Consider the following 24,462-nt stretch of genomic DNA (forward strand, 5'->3'; position numbering starts at 1 on the left):
CCCAATTATGCAGAAATAACTGCACCTTTAAACAAACTCATGTACAGTGAAGACCTAAAGATGACATCACCATTACAGTGGAATGAGGAAGCAGAAAAAGAGTTTATAAAAATAAAACAAAAACGAGCAATATGCAAATGCGCTGCACATGCAGCCGGAACAGACAGTATCTCTTTGCAGCACAAGGGGAAGAGCAAATACTAAATCTAGAAAATAAGGAACTAGACAATGAAGTTCTGAAAGAAATGCAAGAACAAAGCCCACTAAAAGAAAAAGAACAATGGTTAAAAAATAATGTAAAAATTGTCCTAAAGGTAAACCTGTCTTACCAAAAAACTTATATAAATGGGCAGCAGTATTGAGCCATGGTTCAACACGTCTCAACAGGAGGGATGGTAAGACAGATAAATCAATCTTATACAACTTATGGTTTTAATTTTTATTTTTTTTAAAACAGATAAATCAATATTATACAACTTATGGTTTTAATTCTTATTAAAAAAAAATAATAATAATTTGTAGAGCATGTATGATTTGTGCTAGGCAATTTGATGCCCGGGAGAGGTAAATTTCCTGCACCTCAATACCCCTTTCAAATAATTCACATGGACTTTATTGAATTAAACCAAAGTGAAGGGAAAAAGTATTGTTTGGTCATCGTTGATGCATTTTCTCAATGGATAAGAGCTGTTCCCCACAAAACATCCTGACGCACTAACAGTAGTGAAGGTGTTATGTAAAGACATTATACCGCATGGCCCTTGACATGATTGTTACTGCTGTTACTTTGTTATTGCTTTTCGGATGCTGTATTATTCCATGTACGAGGACACTGTGTGTCAAGATGGTGGGAAAGAATATGATCCAGCCGGAATCACAGATGTTGATGTCCTCCGAAGGAGCTCCTACTCCTGAAGTTCTGCTCACACAAGATGACGTCGTGTCAAAATGGATGAATTATTGATGAAGAATATACAATGTCTTTTCTCTTAGCATGTTACGGGACTTGTCTTTTTCCCTCCTCAAATCAATATATGGGGAGGTTTTTGGCCTGTCTCAAGAGTAGTACTGCTTTATGAAGAATGCTTAGCTCATGACTACATTGTTTATATATCCTCTTATAAGCCTTCCACATAAGAGTAGTACTGCTTAGGGTATGTTACATAGTTCCACTATGTAAACAGGGGAATTGTTGGATTGTTCTATTTGTACTCCTTTCTTTAACAAATAAGTTCCATTTCCAAAACATCCAAGGCCAGAGGGGTGCCCACATTTTAGGATGACTCCCTTTTTCTTCTTTATAGCATCCAAGGTAGATTACTGAAGGATGTTCTTAGGATGACTCCCTTTTCTGATAACACCCAAGGCCAGAGGTACCTTCTGCTGAAACATATATTAAAACTTTCTCCCAGGCAGATCCAACTTACATAGATGCAATTGGAATTCCAAGAGGGGTACCTGATGAAGACAAATTAGTAGATCAAGTAGCAGCAAGGTTTGAATCTACAATCTGTTGGTGGTGTACAACCAATAAAAACGTAGACCGAATAAACTACATCCACTACAATGTACAGCGTTAGGAAACTGGACACAAGACGGTTTTGAGGCCGTACATGAACAACTGGCTGCCACATCTTTAATGTAATTTCAGAACGGAATTGCACTAGATATGTTGCTTGCGGAGAGAGGAGATGTGTGTGCCATGTTTGGAGCACTGTGCTGTACACACCGCTGCAGATGGCAGCCTGACCAGGGCCATTGATGGCCTGCGCACCCTCAACCGCAAGATGAAAGAGCATTCTGGCGTGGACATCCATGTGGAACGAATGGATGAAAGTGTTTGGCAAGTATAAGATGTTGGCCTCATCAATTTTAATATCAATAGCAGTATTTGCTGCAATACTGACATTGTGTGGATGTTGCTGTATTCCATGTTTACGAGCAATTCTGAATAGATGAATCACCACCGCAATCCAACCTATGAGCAATCGTGCAGAACAAATGTACCCCCTTCTAACAAAATAGAACCAGGATAGTTCTGATGACGATGATGATAAAGAAATGGAGATCGGGACATTATTTGATTCAACTCAGGAGATCAAATAAAGCATTTCATGTCTTGTGTTCATGATAATGATCTTACAGCCAAAAATCAGAAGAAGCGGCTGCTAAATAAGTGATGTGAAACATAAGCAAAAACATGATAAACAGGAGGGAAATGAGGGAAAAATGTAAATAAGTTATCATGTGTTGTGCTTTTCTGCTTACTTCTAGTGAGAGAAATGTTTTATCACTGCGTGCAAAGTTTTCTCCCACAGGATGAGTCATGTCCTTGCAGGCGCAAGGACAAATTTGAGCCGAGGAGTTTCCTGTGTCTTGATAAGAAGTATATAATTCTTCTACTGTCTCAACCACAACAAAGAGTGTTATGTGCTGATCAACAAGCATGTATGCCCCCACCTTTTTGACGTAACTCATATGTAACAAGGGAACTGCCCTAAAGTAATAAAGAGAGAGAATCTGGCAGAGTGAACTCAGAAAATGGTTGGAGACTGTAACTAGGTACACTTTGGCCGTTTTCTCCTTGCAAGTCTGAAAACTGAACTCTCTCTGTGTCTGTCTTGATTTTTTACAAGTGTTTTAGGTGTCTTGAACCTGACAGCCGGCCTACAAAAATTACCCCAAGAGAACAGCAAAGACTCATCCAGGAGGGCACAAAGGAACCCAGGACAACTTCTAAAGAACTGCAGGCCTCCCTTGCCTCAGTTCAGGTCAGTGTTTATGACACAACAATAAGGAAGAGATTGGGGGGGGAATGGGATTCATGGAAGAGATCCAAGGCAAAAACCACGGCTGACTAGGCTTTACACAATCACGATTTTTGGGGCCGATCACTGATCAGCAAGTTTGTGCACAGACTGCAAATAACTTATGTGTCGTTGAGACACCGGAAAATAGTCCTTTTTTGGCCGTCAGATAGTTACAGTACTGCGCAACAAGACACGTGAGAAGGCTTAAAATAAACTAGCTTTTGGATTCATACACATCGAAGTCACTGAGTTAAATGTCTTGTGTGGAGCCGATCAATGACGTCATTAATCGGATCTGCAATTTACGACATGAAAGCCGATCAGCCGATCAGCATAAAATGCTAATTATCGTCCGGTACCGATAACACTGATCAGATCGGCGTAAAGTCTACTGCTGTAATAATTCAAATATGCATGTCGTGATAAATTATGGGAACCGCGTGGCTTTTCCATCATCATGCGAGCGGCTACTAGCCCAAACAGAGCATTCCTATTGTCACCCAATCTCACTGCTTTCCGCTGCTCTGGGGTGGAATGCTTGTTGCATGCTATTTAGTGCTGCCCTAGCTGACTATGAGCTAAAGCTAACACAGCTAAATATGATGCCGAGCCGCAGAGGCAAACGTGTGCCTTGCTTCCATTGTCAACACAGCATACATAACTAATCAACGCCTCCATGACAGCAAATAAACTACACTTTTAGACAAGTATCGAAACAACGAAGGAAAGGGCGTAAGATGAGACAGACAGAGCACCATGCTAATCGCTAAGCTATCACATGAAGTCACAAAACACTAAAATAAGTGATTGTGTGGTACAGTAAACTTGTCACATTGGTCTGGCTGGAACCGCATTATAGCGGAGATTGGCCAACTTTGAAGAGCAAATAGCAGGCGAATTAGTTAGTGTTCATAGAGGAAAATACTGTAACATACGATAACGCTCGACAATTACAAATATGAATATAGAGTAAGTATGTTGTGAAATAGAATAGTATTCAGAATTGCTTTTATGCTATTTCATATACTGCAATAACTGTCCCACAGTAATGTTCTTGACATAATTTAAAACAAATGGAAATTCAGACAAATTGTTCTGAAAGTGAATTTCTGTAGGTTGGCACCTCTGCAGTCATAGCCATAAATGCAATTTTACTAATAATTGGCATAGTTTTATAATTAATAATTGGCAGGAATTATTTATTTTTGGATTTATTTTTATATTTTAATTAATGTAAAGCGCTTTGTTTGAAGAGCACTTTGTATGAAAAGGGCTTACAAATCAGGTTTAATTGATTGATTGATAATTTCTTTCGGTGTTTCCGCTTTCGGTCAAGAATTTTCATTTCAGTGCATCAGTAGTTTTTAATGTTTTTTTTTTTGTAATGTTTTTGTGACATGGCCTCTGGAAAAGTAATTTCGACGCCCTCTATGTTGCACAAGGACTGAAAAAAAAAATGCTACGATACCATACCATCTGGGATCCCTGAATAATGTAGTTTCCATTACACACATTTATGCAACTTAACGGAAAATTAATCTGAAGAGGATATCAATTCAAATATAGCAGTTTATATCTCACTCTGCGTTTTAGAGCTATGCGAATGCGTCCCTGGTTAGTGATGAGCCGTAACGGGGTGCTACCCAAATCCTGGTCATCACTCTCGATGGCGTCTGCCTCGATGCGCAAAGTCTGCCAGTTAATTTCCTTGAACGTCAACACCTGCAGAGGAAACATAAGCAACACACTCAGCAGTCAAACATGACAGTCATCAGCTGGAAGAGGAGGTGGAACTGATCGAATAGGCTTGATTTAATAACTTACTGAAGGTACACGTGGCACACAGTGTAGTATTGTAGCATCAGAGAAATGCCCAGCATGCAGAGCGGCATTGTACATCGTTGTGAAGTTTTGTATACGTAAATGCTGTGTTCTTGTTAATGATAGTTATCCCCTAAAAGTGTTAATATACTTTTGTGTGTTCATTCCCCCACTTTTCCACGTTGTTGTTTGTGAACGGTTAATCATTATTTTGCACCAGGAGTGACAGTTGCATTGCGACCATTAACAAGTAAAGCGCTTCTTCAAAGCCTCAGTGCCTCATTCTTGTCTTTGCAACTCACTGTTGGCACATTGGTGTCAGAAGTGGGATTCCAGATGGTAGCCACAATTCAGGAGATTGAAGGAAGGGACCGAAGATGGATCCTCTTGACGAGAGGAGTGAGCCTCAACTACGAGACCACTTCCCGGGAGCCACGTCCCAAAAGTGGCAAGCTCTTCCCGGAAGTACACTATATTGCCAAAGGTATTCACTCACCCATCCAAATAATCGGAATCAGGTGTTCTAATCACTTCCATAAACACAGATGTATAAAATCAAGCACCTTGGCATGCAGACTGTTTTTACAAAGATTTGTGAAAGAATGTGTCGCTCTCAGGAGCTCAGTGAATTCCAGCGTGGAACTGTAATAGTCCAGTTGTGAAATTTCTTCGCTCCTAAATATTCCACAGTCGACTGTCAACTGTATTATAAGGATGTGGGAGTGTTTGGGAAGGACAGCAACTCACCTATGAAGTGGGAGAGGCCATGTAAACTGACGGAGCCGGGTTAGCGGATGCCAAGAGAACGGCCAGGGGCTTTGAGGAGGCGACGAGCAACCCCCGTCAACAGCAGGTGAGAAGTGATCTTAGCTCCCATGAGTGCTCCGTGGAGACTCGCAGCATAGGCCTTTCCGGTGCCCCGTTGCCACTCTACACGAAACTGGAGATACTGCTGCAATGGTGTACAGTTAAGCTGCTGCATTACAATGGAGAAGGACCCCCTGAGACGTATCTCACCAAGGTTTAGTTGGCAGCGCAGTTCAACAGCTGGTTGGCCAAGGAGCAATTCAAGTCGCCCTTGCCAACGAAGGGAACAATCCAGGTACCGCAGCCGCTTTCCAAGACCAATCAAGCTACCTCCACCGCATCACTGTACCCAGCTAAAGGGAACAAGCCTGCTACATAACCACCTTCCACTGAGACCAAGTCAGCCTTCGAGGAGCTGTACCACTGGAGCTGTGATGGATTGGACAAACGCCAGAGGATCCAACTTCGAGAACTGTTAGATCTGTTTCCCGACATCTTCACTGCCAAGGACGAGGACTTCACCCGCACCAAGTTGGTCCAACATGAGATTGACATCGGGTCATCGGACCACATCCGCCTGTGACCACGTCGCCTATCCTTCACTAAACGTGCAGTGGCCGAGCAAAAGATACAAGAAATGCTTGCAGCGGGAGTTATCAAACCGTTGACCAGCCCATGGTTAGCACCTATAGTCCTGGTTCGGAAGAAAGATGAGACATGGCAGTTCTGCGTGGATTAGCACCTCCTCAACGTCGTCAACCGAAAGGACTCATACCCCCTGCCTCATATCGACAACACTCTCGACTACATTGGCGGGTCCTGCTGGTTCAGCTCACTAGATCTGCCAAGCGGCTAATGGCAGGATTTGGCACGCCCCAAGACTGCATTCTCCATAGGCCAAGGACTGTGGCAGTTCAAGGTGATGCCATTCGGGCTTTGTAATGCCCCAGCCACCTTCGAGCGGTTGATGGAGCGGATCCTAGCTGACATTCCATCTGACCGCTGCGTGGTCTACCTGGATGACCTCCTGGTCCATGCTGCCAGCTTCCAGAACGCCTTGGACCAACTGAAGGAAGTCTTCACTGCCATCCGCCAAGCTGGACTCCGGCAACAGTGCCACCTGTTCACACAAGAGAAAGCCTTCCTGGGGCACATCGACAATGCAGCCGGGGTGGCAACCGACCCTGGAAAGACTGAGGCTGTAAAGAACTGGCCTGTGCCAAAAGAGTTCAGGGAGGTGCGAGGTTTGTGAAGGACTTTGGCACCATCGCCAACCCACTGTATCGACTGACTCAAAAAGGCCAGCTGTTCAAATGGACTGAGGAATGTGGGCGTGCTTTTTTCCTGCTCCAGTGCTGGCCTACCCTGACATTCAGCAGCTCTTCATCGTTGACACGGATGCCAGTGACGTGGGTCTTGGGGCGGTGCTGTTGAGATCCGCCATCAGCCCAGGTGCCAACACGCGAATGCAGGTGCCCTGTCGCGACAACCCTGCGAGCAGTGTAGACACTGCCAACGTCTGGAGGAGCGCGATGTGCTGGTGCCAATGGTAGTAGCCCTCGTGTGCTCCCACTGATGGGAAGGATATAAGGCTGCACGATATTGGAAAATCATGCGATATGCTATATTGATGTTGAATATTGCGATATTGATGTTATTGCGATATTTAACGTCCATAAATAAATTTTATTATTTAATGAAAAAAATACATGTTTGTAATGTGGCAAAATAAGCATGCTACTGTATATATATTCTGATCTAATTAATTGTAATTAAGGCTAAACTACACTGAACAAAAATATAAACGCAACACTTGTTTTTTCTCCCATTTTTCGTGTGCTGGACTCAAAGATCTACAACTTTCTACAAACACAAAAGGGGATTTCAATATTGTTCACAAATCTGTCTAAATCTGTGTTAGTGAGCATTTCTCCTTTGTCGAGATAATCCATCCCACCTCACAGGTGTGGCATATCAAGATGCTGATTAGACAGCATGATTATTGCACAGGTGTGCCTTAGGCTGGCCACAATAAAAGGCCACTTGGAAATGTGCAGTTTTGCTTTATTGTGGCGGTCTGGGGGGGGGGGGGGTCAGAAAACCAGTCAGTATCTGGTGTGACCACCATTTGCCTCACGCAGTGCAACACATCTTCGCATAGAGTTGATCAGGTTGTTGATTGTGGTCTGTGGAATGTTGGTCCACTCCTCTTCAATGGCTGTCCGTGAAGAGAACACCTCTCCAACACGACAGACGCCATATAATGTGAACATTCACCCACTCAAGTCGGTTACGACGACGAACTGCAGTCAGGTCGAGACCCCGATGAGGACGACGAGCATGCAGATGAGCTTCCCGGAGACGGTTTCTGACAGTTTGTGCAGAAATTCTTTGGTTATGCAAACCGATTGTTCCAGCAGCTGTCCGGGTGACTGGTCTCAAACGATCTTGGAGGTGAACATGCTGGATGTGGAGGTCCTGGGCTGGTGCGGTTACACGTGGTCTGCGGTTGTGAGGCCGGTTAGATATACTGCCAAATTGTCTGAAACGCCTTTGGAGACTGCTTATGGTAGAGAATGAACATTCAATTTGCGAGGAACAGCTCTGGTGGACATTCCTGCAGCATGCCAATTACACGCTCCCTCAGAACTTGCGACATCTGTGGCATTGTGCTGTGTGATAAAACTGCACATTCCAGAGTGCTCTTTTATTGTGGCCAGCCTATGGCACACCTGTGGAATAATCACGCTGTCTAATCAGCATCTTGATATGCCACACCTGTGAGGTGGGATGATTATCTCACAAAGGAGAAATACTCACTAACATAGATTTAGACAGATTTGTGAACAATATTTGAGGGAAATGGCCTTTTGTGTATGTAGAAAAAGTTTTAGATCTTGGAGTCCAACACACGAAAAATGGGAGCAAAAACAAGTGTTGCGTTTATATTTTTGTTCAGTATATTATGTGGCACAAACATTTTACTATCAACAATATATAAAACATGCTCACCGATAGCCAGATGTAAGAGGTGGCTGTAGTCTGACCCACTTGTTGAGTTCTGTAGCTTTTACTACATTAGCGCCATTGTCTGTTGCAATAGACACTTATTTCTCTTCTTTCAATCCCCAGTTTGCCAAAACACCCCACAGAGCACTGGCTGGCTATGCGTTCACTAATGTGGGATTCAGGGAAATATGCAACTTCCAGACACCGTGTTGTTAGTTCAAAGTCTTTGTTGAGAGAATGAACAGTAAAGCTCATAAGGAGTTCAGTTCTGCGACTGGACCATCGGTCTGTGGCGCTAGCTTAAAAGTTAATTTCATGCATCTTAGCCTTTATAGTCGCTATGCATGCCTCGTAAATATGGTATCTCCGGTCCACTTCCTTCATTAGATCCAAAAAGGCTTCGTTGTCTGCGATACTAATTGGTATCATGCATTTGACTACAAAACGTGCAACAGTTGCGGCAATAGCTTTGTGGCGCTTTGAAGTTTTCTCATAAGGAGTGACACTAGCAAAGCCCTCATCAATGGTTGTCTATGGATATGCTTTTTGCAATTTGCCTCTGCGTTAGTAGTTTTGGGAGTATTAAGTAGACTTCATATAGCTTCTTGTGCTTGTGCTCAGTGACTGAGTTTCCTCTCAATGTAGCCACTATTCTTTGACATGACTTGCCTTGTACCTTCATCTCGGATAAGTCTTCTCTCCTGAAGCCGAACTAGTCCCATATTTCAGACATGTTATTGATTTTAGGCACAAGTTGTTCATCGTTTTCATCCTCTTTCATTTCCTCTCCTCCCACGTCTGCCATTCTTCCTTCCTCTGCTTGCTGCTGCTGAGAAGCTCACTGTACGCCAATGGGTCCACTCTAGCCAATAGAAGACTAGTATCTTGGGGGGTGGATGGCAATGCACATTTAAGGTCACATCTGATTTGTCAAACTCAGATAAATGCCACACACATGCAACAAAGCAGACAATACTATATAAAAGTATTAATTTATCACACATTTGCGATACCCATTTTGCATGTGCCATTATCGCACTAATATTTTTTCGCCATATCGCACAGCCCTTGAAGGATGCCCACGTCCAGGTTGCTGACAGCCCCACCGTGTCAACTGCGGCACAGAGCATGGGAGGACATTGACCCAGCACAGTTCCAGCAGGAACAGAAGGATGACCCTGTCCTTGACTGTGTCCAAGGATAGATTGAAGCAGGCCAACGACCTGCATGGTCAGCTGTTTCCATGCTAGACTTGGAGATGAAGGCCCTGTACTCCCAGAGGTGGAGGGTGAACCTGAACTGGACCACTACGGCAGGCTGCGAGATCGGCTTCGGGAAGAGCCCGATGTGGCCCGCCAGACTCTTAATGAGGCTGGTAGCTGCCAAAAGAGGACATACGACAGCCGCTGTAGAGTGGAACACTTTCAAGCTGGCACACAGGTTTGAGTCTACAATCCAGTGAGGAAGAGAGGTCTGTCCCTTAAGCTTATGAACCACTGGATGAGACTGTGTACCGTCAGCGGTCTCCCCAGCATGCCGAGCGGCACTGCACGTAGTTGTAAACTGTTGTATAAATGCTGTGTTCTTGTTAGTTGTCCCCTAAAATAGTGTTAATAGACTGTGTGTTTATTTCCCCACTTTTCCACATTGTTGTTTGTTCACTGTTGTTATTTTGCACTAGCAGTTACAGTCACAACGCAACCAATGACCCTCCTCATTGCTGCTCACTTCTGCAGTGGAATGCCCAGTGTCTGCTTTAAAGTATGGATTGAATTTCATTTCAGAGTAACAATGTGGAGACGATTGTATGCATTTTAAATAAATATTTAACAGCCGTGACAAACTATACACAGTACACCGTGAACATAAAAACAATGTGGAGAGGATTAAATGCTGCAGTGGTACCTCTCCTCTCTTTGGGTCTGTGATGCGGGTGGAGCGGAGGTCGCCATGCTGCCACTTAGGGTTGAGGCTGTTGCCTTGCAGCTGCCACAGCTCGAAAGAGGCATGGAAGGCCCGAGCCTGCACTTTGATGGTGATGGAGTTGATTCTAACAGACATGCCCTCCACCACTTTCTCCGCAAAGCCATACTCGCTGTGAACAGTTACAGCAAATGTGAGCCAAAGTGCTCCCTTTTAGCGGCTTTCCTGCAGGCTTACCTCTGGCCTGCTGTGATGGCAATAGGAGAGGGGCCATTGGGAGGACGTGGCTCCTCACATGTCCTCATTTCTACTTCCACCTTATCCAGGAACTGCAGAAAAGAAGAAACTGGTATAGAATTGAGCATGTACAAAAACGAAATGTGGGCAAATACTTCCCAAGTATAAAGAACACTACCTATGAAATGAAAACTGTGGAGACTAGAATGATCGGGATGTAAAGAGACAAGCCAAGTGTGGCAGAAATTTGTAGCAACACAGAGGCAAATTCTTACCAGGCAGATGGGGCTTGTTTTTAACTTTGTCCATTGTATCTGAAAAGACAAGAGGAATACGTCAGTGAAGGCCGTCTCAAAAAATTCTCCACTCTTTTGTATTCAGTGGGCACAAAGGCTCCCACAGCGTGACACAGGCAAACAAGCAACCAAGACTTTTTCCTGCACCTCTCAATGTGTCAACTAAGGCAAAAGGGATTAAACACAATATCAAACTGCATTCCTGTTGAGATCAATTCTTAAAAAAAAAAAAAAAAAAAAGGTTGAGTTTTAGGATTTATGCAGGCAGCTTTTTGGAATTCAGCATTTTTTCCCCATAAATGTTCTCTTCATTAAAAATGTGCTAGTTTACTGGCACGGCCATAAGAACCTCTTTCACCAACATGGCGTTCGACAACAAATAGGGAATCTCCATTCTCTGCTTGTTTTTATACCTATTTTTATTATTAATTAGTGAGAGAAAACCCTCCCTGAGCCGTCACCTTATCGTGGTGGAGGGGTTTGTGTGTCCCAATGATCCGAGGAGCTAAGTTGTCTGGGGCTTTATGCCCCTGGCAGTGTCACCCATGGCAAACAGGTCCTAGGTGAGGGACAAGACAAAGCACCTCTTCAAAAAACCCTATGATGTCAAAAATTACAGGAAGACGTTTTCCCTTGCCCGGACGTGGGTGACCGGGGCCCCACTCAGGCCTGGAGGTGGGGCTTGAAGGCGAGCACCTGCTGGCCGGGCCGGCACCCATGAGACTCGGCCGGGCACAGGGCTGCGGATGACGCAGTCAACACGGGACTGCACTTCATCCTAGAACACCTCGATGGTGCGGAGACCTGCCAATTTTTTTGTCTTTAGAGTTTGTTGTGCGGCACGGTGAAGGACTGGTTAGAGCGTCTGCCTCACAGTTCTGTGGACCGGGGTTCAATCCCCGCGCTCCCCTGTGTGGAGTTTGCATGTTCTCCCCGTGCCTGTGTGGGTTTTCTCCGGGCACTCCGGTTTCCTCCCACATCCCAAAAAGATGCGTGGTAGGTTAAATGACAACTCTAAATTGACCGTAGGTGTGAATGTGAGTGAAAGTTATTTCACCAACTTTTGCAAATCCGCTCAGTTTACCCCCTGACTTACTCACCGGGGCAGCGACTGCGGTCTATGGCGCATGGAGGCGAAGGCGAGGCCACAGACGGAAGCGAGCCGCATCCAAGTGAAAATCCGCAAGAGAGGATACAGATTGGCGTTCCAGTCGATCTACCTCGCGAATCTACGCTCCCTACCCAACAAAATGGATGAGCTTCATCTTCTGATAAAGACCAGTAAAGACTTCGGACGTTCCGCCGCCCTGTGCTTTACGGAGACTTGGCTTTGTGAGGCTGTCCCCGACGGCGCCATAATGCTTCCCGGCTTCCATCTTCACAGGGCAGAGTTATCGGGGAAAACAAAAGGCGGGGGATATATCATTCATATATCAATGAAAAATGGTGTACGGACATCACGGAGCTCAGCACACACTGCAGCCCGCATTGAGAGTCACTCTTTTTTTAACTGTACGCCATTCTACTCGCCACATGAATTTGCATCTTTCATTCTTGCCGGTGTTTACATTCCGTCTCACAAACGCCGCACTGCTAACGCTCGCTGAACAAGTAAACGAAATTGAAAAAAAACACCCAGACTCACCCCTCCTTATTCTCGGGGACGTTAACAAAGCTAAACTCAACCACGAACTCCCTAAATACAAGCAGCACATCGGCTGTCTTACCAGGAAAAATAACATTTTAGACCACTGCTATACTACGCTAAATAACGCATACCCTGCCATACCTCGTGCAGCCCTGGGCTCATCTGATCAATGCTTGTATTGTCGGTATTAAGTGAATTAAGCAAGAACTTAACTGCGCACAGCCTACAGTGAAAACAGTGAAAATGTGGACCAATAAAGCCAAGATAGACTTCAAAGCTGTTTAGACTGCACAGACTGGAGTGTCTTTGAAAATTCAGCTCGCAGGCTGGAAGAATATACAGACACTGTCACATCCTATATCAGTTTCTGTGAAGAGATGTGTGTACCAACAAAGTTATTTCGCACATTCAATAACAACAAGCCGTGGTTCACTGCCAAACTTAAGCAACTTCACCAGGCTAAAGAGGACACATATCAAAGTGGGGCCTGCCCTGTACAATCGCACTAGAAACCAACTGACCAAAGAAATTAACAGTGCAAAGAGAAACTATGCAGTAAAGTTATAAAAACAGTTTAGCGCTAACAACTCTATCAGTCTGGCATGCATTACAATCGCTAACCAATTACAAGTGACGATCCCCCCAAGCTGAGACCAATAGTAGACTAGCCGACGACTTGAACACCTTCTACTGCAGATTTGAAAGGGACACTTTCACACCCCATACCCACACAGCCGCACCACAATAACATCTCTGACTTCTGCGTTGACCATCCACGAACAGGATGTGAGACGCATCTTCAAACAACAGAAGGTTAACAAAGCGGCAAGCCCAGACCTTGTGTCCCCATCCTGCCTCAAACTCTGCGCGGACCAGCTCGCTCCAGTCTTTACACAGATCTTCAATAGATCTCTAGAACTGTGCGAAGTACCACAGAAGGGCCACAGATGCCCCTTACGCTGTCCAACTGCCTTGTGTTAACCGTCGAGACTAAGTTCCTGGGAATTACAGTCTCTCAGAGTGGCTTCAACTCCAGGAGACAAATTCCTTGTGTGCTTTTGACATATTTGGCAAATGAAGATGATTCTGATTCTGAAAGGGTAACGTGGGTAACCCTTCTCATGGGCTCACCACCTGTGAGAGGGGCGATAGGGGTCGGGTGCAGTGTGAGCTGGGCGGTGGCTGAAGGCAGGGACCTTGGTCCGATCCCCTGCTACAGAAGCTGGGTCTACGGACGTGGAATGTCACCTCTCTGGCAGGAAAATGAGCCCGAGCTGGTGTGTGAGGTTGAGAAGTTACAACTAGATATAGTCGGGCTCGCCTCCACACATGGCTTGGGTTCTAGTACCAGTCCTCTGGACTGGAGTTCCTAAAGGCTCTGGATGTTGTGGAGCTGTCCTGGTTGACACGCCTCTGCAACATCGCGTGGACATCGGTGACAGTGCCTCTGGATTGGCAGACCGGGGTGGTGGTTCCCCTTTTTAAGAAGGGGAACTGGAGGGTGTGTTCCAACTACAGGGGGAATCACACTTCTCAGCCTCCGTGGTAAGGTCTATTCAGGGGTGCTGGAGAGGAGGGTCCATCGGGAAGTTGAATCTCGGATTCAGGAGGAGCAGTGTGGTTTTTCGTCCGGGGCGTGGAACAGTGGACCAGCTCTACACCCTCGGCAGGATCCTCGAGGGTACATGGGAGTTCCAACCAGTCTACATGTGTTTTGTGGACTTTGAGAAGGTGTACGACCATGTTCGCGAGTATGGAGTACAACCCCTTGATATGGGCTGTTCAGTCCCTGTACGACCAGTGTCAGACTTTGGTCCGCATTGCTGGTCGCAAGTCAGATTTTTCTGGTGAGGGTTGGACTCTGCCAACGCTGCCCTTTGTCACCAATTCTGTTCATAACTTTTATGGACATAATTTCTAGGCCCAGCTGAGACGTAGCGGGGGCCCGATTTGGTGGCCTCAGTATTGCATCTCTGCTTTTTGCAGATGATGTAGTTCTGTTGGCTTCATCAAGCCGTGATCTCCAACTCTCACTGGAGTGGTTCGCAGCAGAGTATGAAGCAGTTAGGATAAAAATCAGCACCTCCAAATCTGAGACCATGGTCCTCAGTCAAAAAAGGGTGGAGTGCCCTCTCCAGATCAGGGATGAGATCCTGTCCCACGTGGAGGAGTTCAAGTATCTTGGGGTCTTGTTCAGGAGTGGAAGAATAGAGCAGGAGATCGACAGGTGGATCAGTGCGGTGTCTGCAGTGATGCGGACTTTGTATCGGTCTGTTGTGGTGAAGAAGGAGCTAAGCCAAAAGGCGACGCTCTCAATTTACCGGTCAAACTACGATCCTACCCTCACCTACGGTCACAAGCTTTTGTATGTACACCCGCATTGTATCACGTGACCGACAAATTGGCCCGCGCGGCCCCTATGCGTCGCTTGACGCGCACACGGTAAAAATTGTTGCTGTGCGTAGAATGCCGCGGAGATCATCTCTCATGATTGGTCCGTTTTAGTCACATGCTGTGATGATATAATCAGCGTTCTTCCCGGTTCCACATAGCACCTACACCGCCGCCTTCTCGATCGATTTTGCAGCATAATTAAACGTGTCATCTGGTCATCTAGGTCCATTTGTTCTAGCAGACTGTTCCACGGTCGGCATTGTTGTTGCTTTGTTCCTTGTTACGGAAAGGAAAATAAAAATGGCTTCCAGAAACGGCCACAAAATGAAGAGGAAACTCCACCCTGTAGCGTCCCAGCCAATGCCAGCCGTAGCGACACCCCAGACTTGGAGGATAACTGCAGCATACTTTCAAAACAGCGTACGTGGGTTGCGCTCAAGTATAAAGGCAAACTGCGTGCGGGATAGCAGCAGTGACGTCAGCGCGGTCGGCGTCCACGCAAGTATAAAGAAGCCTTTAGAGATAGGGTGAGAAGCTCAGTCGTCCGGGAGGGGCTTAGAGTAGAGTAGCTGTTCCTCCACATTGAGAGAAGCCAGATGAAGTAGCTCAGGCATCTGATTAGGATGCCTCCTGGACGCATCCCCGCTGAGGTGTTCCGGGCATGTCTCACCGGGAGGAGACCCCAGGGACGACCCAGGACACGCTGGAGAGACTACGTCTCCCGGCTCGTCTGGGAACGCCTCTGGATCCCCCGGAAGAGCTGGATGAAGTAGCTGGGGAGAGGGAAGTCTGGGCTTCCCTGTTAAAGCTACTGCCCCTGTGACCCGACCTCAGATAAGCGGAAGAAAATGGATGGATGGATAGTTAGAGAGTGTTAAAGCTATAATCCACAACTATCTTTTGTTTAAAAAAAGTAATCTTCACCCAAGGCACCACAAGGGTAGATGACAGAATGCTGATTAAGCCTATCAGTTTCTGACACATCATGCTATATTTTTCCAAATTATTTTTTTTATATTTAGTGTTTAGCGTTTATTGGGGGACATCAAATTGTGCGTAATTTAGAAGAAAACGATGATTTGGAAGCGGCGCCTGCATCACTTCCGGGTTATCGTAATTTTAAATTACAGCGTTATAAATCAAGATATTTGATCTATATGAGGGGCACCACGTCATGTTTTTACAAGTTTAACTTGAGGCAAAATGACGACAAACCTTTGAAATCAGTCTCTTATCGGAAGGTGGCTACATTTTAGATACTTTGAGTTCTCGACTTTCTAGAGGTTTCGTTCCGAGCCCAAACACACACATAATCAATGCAAGGGGTGAATTTTATAGAAATTTTAATAATGAAAAAGGGGTTTCTACAGGATAAAACACAAACAAACACAAAACAAACAAGGTATCTACGGACATTGGCAAAGTAAGGGATTTGTGACGTGAGAGGAGGTTGGGCCTCCGCCACCGCCGGCTGGGCCTCCGCCACCGCAACAACTACTTCATTGAATCTGTGTCAGAAATCTCTGCTAAGTTTGCAGTAAAACAAAGGAAGAAATACCCTGCATTGTCTGCAACGCAGTTCTTTACTATTACAAATATTACTGAGACCAAAGTTATCGATTTAATTCATTCACTCAAGCCATCGAAGGCAAAGGATGTTTTTGGAATGGGCACGAACATGCTCAAAGATCTAGGTTCAACTCTTGCTACTCCTATTGCCTCAATCATTAATCTTTAAATTTCATCTGGTCACTTTCCAAAGGCCTGGAAATCTGCTATTGTTACCCCTCTCTTTAAATCCGGTGACTCAACTTCTCTGAATAACTACCGACCTATAAGCATTCTTCCTGCCATTTCCAAAATTGCAGAAAAATGGGTGTCAGAGCAGATTCTCCATTATTTAAACAGCAGCTTCCCCTCTCTCCACACCATGCAGTTTGGTTTCAGATCCAAGCATTCCACTGAAATGGCTACATGCCTCTTCATTGAGAAAATAAAATCTTCTCTCGACAAGGGTGGAGTTGTAGGGACGGTGTTCTTGGACCTCAGGAAGGCTTTCAATAAAGTAAATCACTCTGTTCTTCTTACCAAGCACTCAAAATTTAACTTCTCTCGCAAAGCTGTGAGCTGGATTGAATCATATCTGCATGATCGAACACAATCTGTGTCAGTTAACAACTGCAGATCTGAGTCTCTTAGGCTAACCTCTGGAGTCCCTCAGGGATCAATATTCGGCCCCCTTTTATTTAGTCTTTATATCAACGATTTGCCCACTGTTTGTTCTGAAGCGGAGTGCGTAATGTATGCAGACGACACGGTTTTCTTTGTTCATGTTCGCTCCAAAGATACTGTTGCTGCTAAACTCACTAATACAATGTCCTGTGTCACAACTTGGTTGCAGGAGTGCTGTCTACAGCTAAACGTTTCTAAAACTGTAGGCATGTATTTCACTAAAACAAATAGAGTATCACCTGACCCCGACATACTTGGTAATGGAGAAAAAAATGCAAATTGTCAGCCAATACAAATATCTTGGGTTAATAACAGCTTTCCTTTCAAGCCCATATTGACAAATTGTGTAATAACACCAAATTAAACCTCGGAAATTTTCGTGCAATTCAAACTGAAATGTCAACTGAAGCCGCAAAAATCTACTTGCATTCAATGATTCTTTGTCACTTTAACTATTGCATAACCTGTTGGTCCCAGGCTGGTCAGAATGCAAAAAAAACATTGGAAGTTTTGTACAAACAAGTAATTAAAGTGATGGATAAAAAAACCAAGGCACTATCATCACTGTGCAATTTTTTTTAAATACAGTCTTTTAAACTGGGACTGGACTGTCTTCACATATTTGCAGATTTAAATTTGATTTATAAAGTACTGCATGATTTGGCTCCAGCTCCTCTGGCTGAGTTCATCAGCCAAAGAAACAGCTCTGACCGCGTCACTCGCCACTTGCGCGGTCGTCGGCGAGTTGGTCCAGGTGACCAAAAAGACTTCTGCACTAAGACTCCAAAAACATCTCAACTTCTCCGGCTCCTTTTATGGCCAGAGCGGGTCAAATGGGGGGGGGGAACCCCCCTCCCCTCCTTTTCTACCACCTTCGCGAACACCGAGGGGCTGGACTGCCTTTTGGCGTTATTTTTCCATTCTAGGATTATTTTGTGGTTTAAAACCAGTGGAATAAAATATCAATTATTGGGTTTAAGATAACGAGACCATTTTCCTCACCCTGCATTGGTCCACGCTCATCCTCTTTCATACCTGTAATGAATGTTTCAAATGTTATGTGGTGTGGAGAACATCACTATTTTCATGTGACATTTGTGGCGTGGGGTGAGACATTTCATCTGGTTTAGTTAACAGATTTGACGTTAGACATTCAAGTTTCCAGCAATACAGTCACTAGTGGCGTTCATGTAAAGTTCTTAAAATATTGACTCCCAGTCGAGTCACAGACTGTCTTATGAACCCATGTCTGTAGTGTCGTTCCGTGGGTGTCGCTGTTAGCTGTTCCAACTCCCAAGTAGCAGCACTCAGCAGGGTGGAGGCGTCTCTGTGGGTCCAATCCTTCGACTGGCGGGGAGTTAATTAACTTAGCGTCCGGGGGCGAACCCACCCTCCTTGGGTCTTAACTTTGAAGTCCCAGGCAGACGTGATTCACTTAACGTCGGCATGGCAAAGCAAATGTTGTTGAAGATAGTTTATTGTGTTAATCCGTTTAGAGTCTGCGTGTGACTCTGGAGTTAACGTCTACCCTGGCGGGGCGCGGCGGTAGTGCGAGGCTGGGGTGCCGGGTGGCATATTTTGCGTGGCATGTCCGCTACAAGTGTATCCCATAAATTCCCGTGCTTGGATCACTCTGTGGCGCTCGGAAATGACGTATTTTACCTACGAACGGGCAGGCCCATATATGGACAGCACTCAGGTCGACAGAGCCATTGAGAAAGGAGAAAGCAATTAAAGGAACATGTCGGAGGAGAACCCCAAAAAACGTCCGCGACATGGTGCAGAAGTGGATCCTACCACATCCATCTTTTTCCCCACTTGTTTTTCTTTCAAAAAGTTTGAACGTCAGAATGTTTGAGATGCGCTCTTGAAGACACAGGGGGAGGAAGGGTCGGAAAGGTAGTGCGTGGTCGGAGGGGAGAACGACAGACAAGTATTTAGCCTACGCCATATCAAAGTGACAAAGGCTTGGTTGTAATGCCGAATTCCAGCATCAGGGGGCGCCAGAAATCACAGATTATAGCTTTAATTTTGATCATTTATTTAAAAAGTATAAAAATGTTGATTCATATGACGTATGACACAACAGAACTGCTCCTACTCAAATGACTTCCTCTCGCTCTACACTTTGGTCGGAAATTTGACAAGGACTAGACAAAACTGTAACAAAACCATTTTGATTACTCTTGGGAAGGTATTACTATGAATACATTAATTAATGTAGTTTCTGCTTTGTGGTTCAACCCTGCTCTCATCTGTCAAACCAGTCAGCTAATCTCATTTTTAAAGTGACTCACCCTGATGGCGGCTTTGTTACAGTAGACGCGTGTGACGGCCAGCCAGGTAGGTAGGTCGAGCATGTTCTGGAGAACCTCTTCATCGAGCTCGAGGTTGGACAGCTGCCCCTCCCCCTTCAAGGTACTTAGGTTGATCTTGTCTGGGGACAGATTCTTGGTGAACCTAAGCAGAAGAATCAGGCCAAAGACAATATTCACTTTTTCAAACTGACCACATCAGAATGCCACATATTTAGGGGACAGAAAATAAACAGGAGTTTCCACAATGAATTTCAGGGTTTATAAACACCAAAGGAACATTCACACTTTATATTCACAACTGGATTACAGGAAAGCGCGATTGAACAGTACAAAAAGGCAATACAACAGCAATACAACATCTCTATATTTTACACACAAAACACTATTCTGTCACATCATTATGACATTTAAAAAAGGGCATTAAATGTCAGACAGAGAGGCCTCAGGAGCAGTTGACACCTACATCTCTAATGACTTGAGTTTGCTCCAATTTGCCCAAACTGTAAACATTGTTAGTTAACACCGTGATGTGCCTGAGAAACCTGACAGACCAGTCGAACATTGGGTCTCCCTGGTCTGACTGAGCAATCGACACCAAACTTCACATGGCCTGGACAAATCTGTGGTTTGTTTGAGTTTGCTTTAATACCCAATTCAAAAGCACTTTTACTACTTTCTAAACGGATCAGAATTTTTTGTTTTATTTTTTTGTTGTTGCTGGAATTAAGACCAGTATTAGTTCCAAGACTACGGTGGCACTGGTAACTTAAACTAATCGTTAAGATTAGCATGCATTAAAGGAGTACAAAACTTCTAAAGTTTATCCAGCTAGAAAACAAATTAGTCATTGTAAAAACTGTTGGCCTAACAATTAAACAGTACTAAAACTGATCTTAAACAATTTACACAGAGGATCAGTTTTTAAATAATCAAATCTAATGGGGACTACATGTGGGGCTGGATATGAAAACATACCAAACAGCTAGAAATTATTACAGGCACATAATCCTACAACTCCAATTCCAATGAAGTTGGGACATTGTGTTAAACATAAATAAAAACAGAATACAATGATTTGCAAATCATGTTCAACCTATATTTAATTGAATACACTACAAAGACAAGATATGTAATGTTCAAAATGATAATCTTGATTGTTTTTAATCAAATAATCATTAACTTTTATGGCTGCAACACATTCCAAAAAAACTGGGACAGGGTCATGTTTACCACTGTGTTACATCACAGTTTTTTTTTTTAACAACATTCAATAAACGTTTGGGAACTGGGGACACTAATTGTTGAAGCTTTGTAGGTGGAATTCTTTCCCATTCTTGCTTGATGTACAGCTTCAGCTGTTCAACAGTCCGGGGGCTCCGTTGTCACATTTTACGCTTCATAATGCGCCACACATTTTCAATGGGAGACAGGTCTGGACTGCAGGCAGGTCAGTCTAGTACCCGCACTCTTTTACTACGAAGCCATGCTATTGTAACACGTGCAGAATGTGGTTTGGCATTCTCTTGCTGAAATAAGAAGGGGCGTCCATGAAAAAGATGTTGTTTGGATGGCAGCATATGTTTCTCCAAAACCTGTATGTACCTTTCAGCATTAATGGTGCCTTCACAGATGTGTAAGTTACCCATGTCATTGGCACTAACACAGCCCTATACCATCACAGATGCTGGCTTTTGAACTTTGCGTCCATAACAGTCCTGATGCTTCTTTTCCTCTTTAGCCCAGAGGACACGACGTCCACAATTTCCAAAAACAATTTGAAATGTGGACTCGTCGGACTACAGAACACTTTTCCGCTTTGCATCAGTCCATCTTAGATGAGCTTGGGCCCAGAGAAGCCGCCGGCGTTTCTGGGTGTTGTTGATAAATGGCTTTTGCTTTGCATAGTAGAGTTTCAAATTGCACTTACGGATGTAGCGCCGAAGTGTATTTACTGACATTGGTTTTCTGAAGTGTTCCTGAGTCCATGTGGTGATATCCTTTACACATTGTCGGTTTTTGATGCAGTGCCGCCATGAGGGATCGAAGGTCACGGGCATTCAATGTTGGTTTTCGGCCTTGCCGCTTACATGCAGTAATTTCTCCAGATTCTCTGAACCTTTTGATGGTATTATGGACCGTAGATGATGAAATCCCTAAATTCCTTGCAATTGTACGTTGAGGAACATTGTCCTGTTCGACTATTTTCTCACACACTTCTTCACAAAGAAGTGAACCTCGCCCCATTTTTGATTGTGAATGACTGAGTAATTCAAGGAAGCTCCTTCTATACCCAATCATGGCACCCACCTGTTCCCAATTACCCTGTTCACCTGTGGGATGTTCCAAACAGGTTTTTGATGAGCATTTCTCAACTTTTTTGCCACCTGTCCCAGCTTTTTTAAAACGTGTTGCAGCCATAAAATTCTTAGTTAATGATTATTTGCTAAAAACAATCAAGTTGATCAGTTTGAACATTAAATATCTTGTCTTTGTAGTGTATTCAATTAAATATAGGTTGAACATGATTTGCAAATCGTTGTATTCTGTTTTTATTTATATTTAACACAACGTCCCAACTTCATTGGAATTGGGGTTGTACAATAATGGTATTTTGAGATGCAGTCTTGCATAAATATTACTTAAGTGTTTGCATTTGGGTGAAAAACTAATAATGTCATTACGAGAACGTATGTTCAAAAATGCCATTTTGCTGCTATTAGTTGTAATATAATATTGTTGCCATACATTGTAGATATACTCAGTTTACTGCACAGCAGAGGAGAGCAACACAATACTATTATTAATTTAGCATTTGGAACAGGTATGCCAGAGTTAAGACTAAATATTGCCTCACAGTCACTATTAAGATGCACCTAACAGTTCAAGTAATGCCAGGAAAAGGCTCCACAACATTGTCATCAATTGAAAAAGGCTAGTCAAATCTGACGATGATACCAAAGCACTGCAATGCAACCATAGTCTATGCGTGCAAAAACTGGTGTAAAAGGCTGTGATTGAACCAAAATAATGGAATCAATTTTGCATGCAGGCGCTTGTGGAGTTAAAGAGAGGAGAGCTTTTCGAGTTCCACAATGCATGTGCAAGATCATGCCTGTTTACGATTTTGTATGTTTGAGCCCCCTGATTAGAAAGTGGTTTGTTCACTCAGTAGATATACAATAATAGTCACATATGACAGTGTCAGACAGATTAAAAAAAACATCTTATTTGATTTGTTTTAAACTCAAAGCTATAATCAAATATCCAAGTTAAAGATAGCACTTTTGAGTAAGTGCTCCGTGAATCCTATATAACGTCTCTTCTGATATCAAGGCACTTGGAATTTTAAAACGCTTAAATAAATAAATAAATAATACAAGTACCGACACGAGCCAGCTAATGGTGACTGTTGACACTGCCAGCATCCAGCAGGGCTAGCAGGCTAAAATATATGACACCTACCTTGACAAATGTTTCAGAATTTGCTTTTTAATAATCCCGGCCATTTCTGATACCGGATTCGTGCCGACGGGTTTCTACTTCGACAAACATTTACAGTTTGGGAATTGCTCTAAAAAGAACGCATCACTCGCTGGAGGCATCTTGAAAGCCGTGACGATGCTAGGCTAGCACCACATCCAACAGCATATGCTTCGCCCCCACCCACTCTCTCGTTATCTCTCTCTCTCTCTCTCGCTCTCTCTCTCTCTCTCTCTCTCTCTCTCTTCTCTCTTCTCTCTCTCTGTCTCTCTCGCTCTCACTCTCTCTCTTCTCTCTCTCTCTCTCTCTCTCTCTCTCTCTCTATCGCTCTCTCAGAACTGAAGACTCAATGGCGTCATCTTCCGGACAGGAAAAGTAAACACGGTATTAGGTTAAAACCGGAATATTGTTATTCTGTTTACTGGGGTACTGAAAACAAAAACATAAACAGAGGAATCATGGGATTAGTAGTTCGGAAGGAGGGGTGGTTGGGGGGGAATAAGATTACAATACAGTTTTATAAATGCATCTTATTTGGATGCAAATGAAACCCTACAATTGACTGGGAATGTACCACTAGCTCAATGTATATAGATAAAATACGTATCCTCAATACTTATAGATAACAACTGAGTACACAAACAAGATGCGGAACTCACAATGTATTGCAAGGGTGGGGAAAGAATATGACAAACCACAAAGCATTTTCATTATTCAGAGTCCAGTCGTATTTGTTGCACTAATTTCTCTTTTTTTTTTAAATCAAATGTTATTTAAAATCTATTCATTCATTGTTTGATTTATTTTCTATTCATTTACCTCATTAAATATTTTTTATTGATTCATGGTGAATAATACAATAAACATACAAAAGTAAAATAAACAATTTTACAAATAGATTTATACAAATAATAAACATTTATTATAATTTAATTAGGCGACACGGGGCGGCACGGTGGACGACTGGTTAGAGCGTCAGCCTCACAGTTCTGAGGACCTAGGTTCAATCCCCAGCCCCGCCTGTGTGGAGTTTGCATGTTCTCCCCATGCCTGCGTGGGTTTTCTCCGGGCACTCCGGTTTCCTCCCACATCCCAAAAACATGCATTAATTGGGGACTCTAAATTGCCCGTAGGTGTGAATGTGAGTGCGAATGTTGTTTGTTTGTATGTGCCCTTCGATTGGCTGGCAACCAGTTCAATGATAGCTGGGATAGGCTCCAGCACGCCCGCGACCCTAGTGAGGGGAAGCGGCTCAGAAAATGGATGGATGGATGGATAGGCGACACGGAGGTTGACTGGTTAGAGCGTCTGCCTCACAGTTCTGAGGATCGGGGTTCAATCCCCGGCCCCGCCTGTGTGGAGCTTGCATGTTCTCCCAGTTGTGAGTATGGGAAGAGCTGTTTGTATGATGGCATCTTGTGACTCGCTCAAGGTCATGTTCAGCCTCACTTTGGTGCACCTAAACTCTGCAGTGAGGCTAGACATAG

The 24,462-nt window shown here is 44.1% G+C and overlaps 1 protein-coding gene and 1 long non-coding RNA gene across 2 annotated transcripts in view; one reads left to right on the top strand and one right to left on the bottom strand.

Annotated features, from left to right (window-relative positions):
* bltp3a (bridge-like lipid transfer protein family member 3A) overlaps positions 1–23,202 on the bottom strand; it is a 58,022-nt gene extending 34,820 nt beyond the window's left edge. Inside the window, exons 1-6 of the mRNA XM_061795776.1 lie at positions 22,958–23,202; positions 19,475–19,637; positions 10,883–10,921; positions 10,608–10,699; positions 10,353–10,542; positions 4,392–4,532 (exon numbers count right to left, since the gene is read on the bottom strand). Coding sequence (XP_061651760.1) covers positions 4,392–4,532; positions 10,353–10,542; positions 10,608–10,699; positions 10,883–10,921; positions 19,475–19,637; positions 22,958–23,001 — 669 coding nt within the window. The 5' untranslated portion in view covers positions 23,002–23,202. The remainder of the gene's footprint in view (positions 1–4,391; positions 4,533–10,352; positions 10,543–10,607; positions 10,700–10,882; positions 10,922–19,474; positions 19,638–22,957) is intronic.
* On the top strand, positions 1,300–9,723 carry LOC133488259 (uncharacterized). The gene is made up of 3 exons (XR_009791592.1): positions 1,300–2,771; positions 4,954–5,115; positions 9,513–9,723. It is a non-coding gene; the product is annotated as an uncharacterized LOC133488259 (long non-coding RNA).
* Positions 23,203–24,462: the final 1,260 nt, after the last annotated feature.

Source organism: Phyllopteryx taeniolatus, chromosome 1 (genome assembly GCF_024500385.1).
Source record: "Phyllopteryx taeniolatus isolate TA_2022b chromosome 1, UOR_Ptae_1.2, whole genome shotgun sequence".
Taxonomy (NCBI): Eukaryota; Metazoa; Chordata; class Actinopteri; order Syngnathiformes; family Syngnathidae; genus Phyllopteryx; species Phyllopteryx taeniolatus.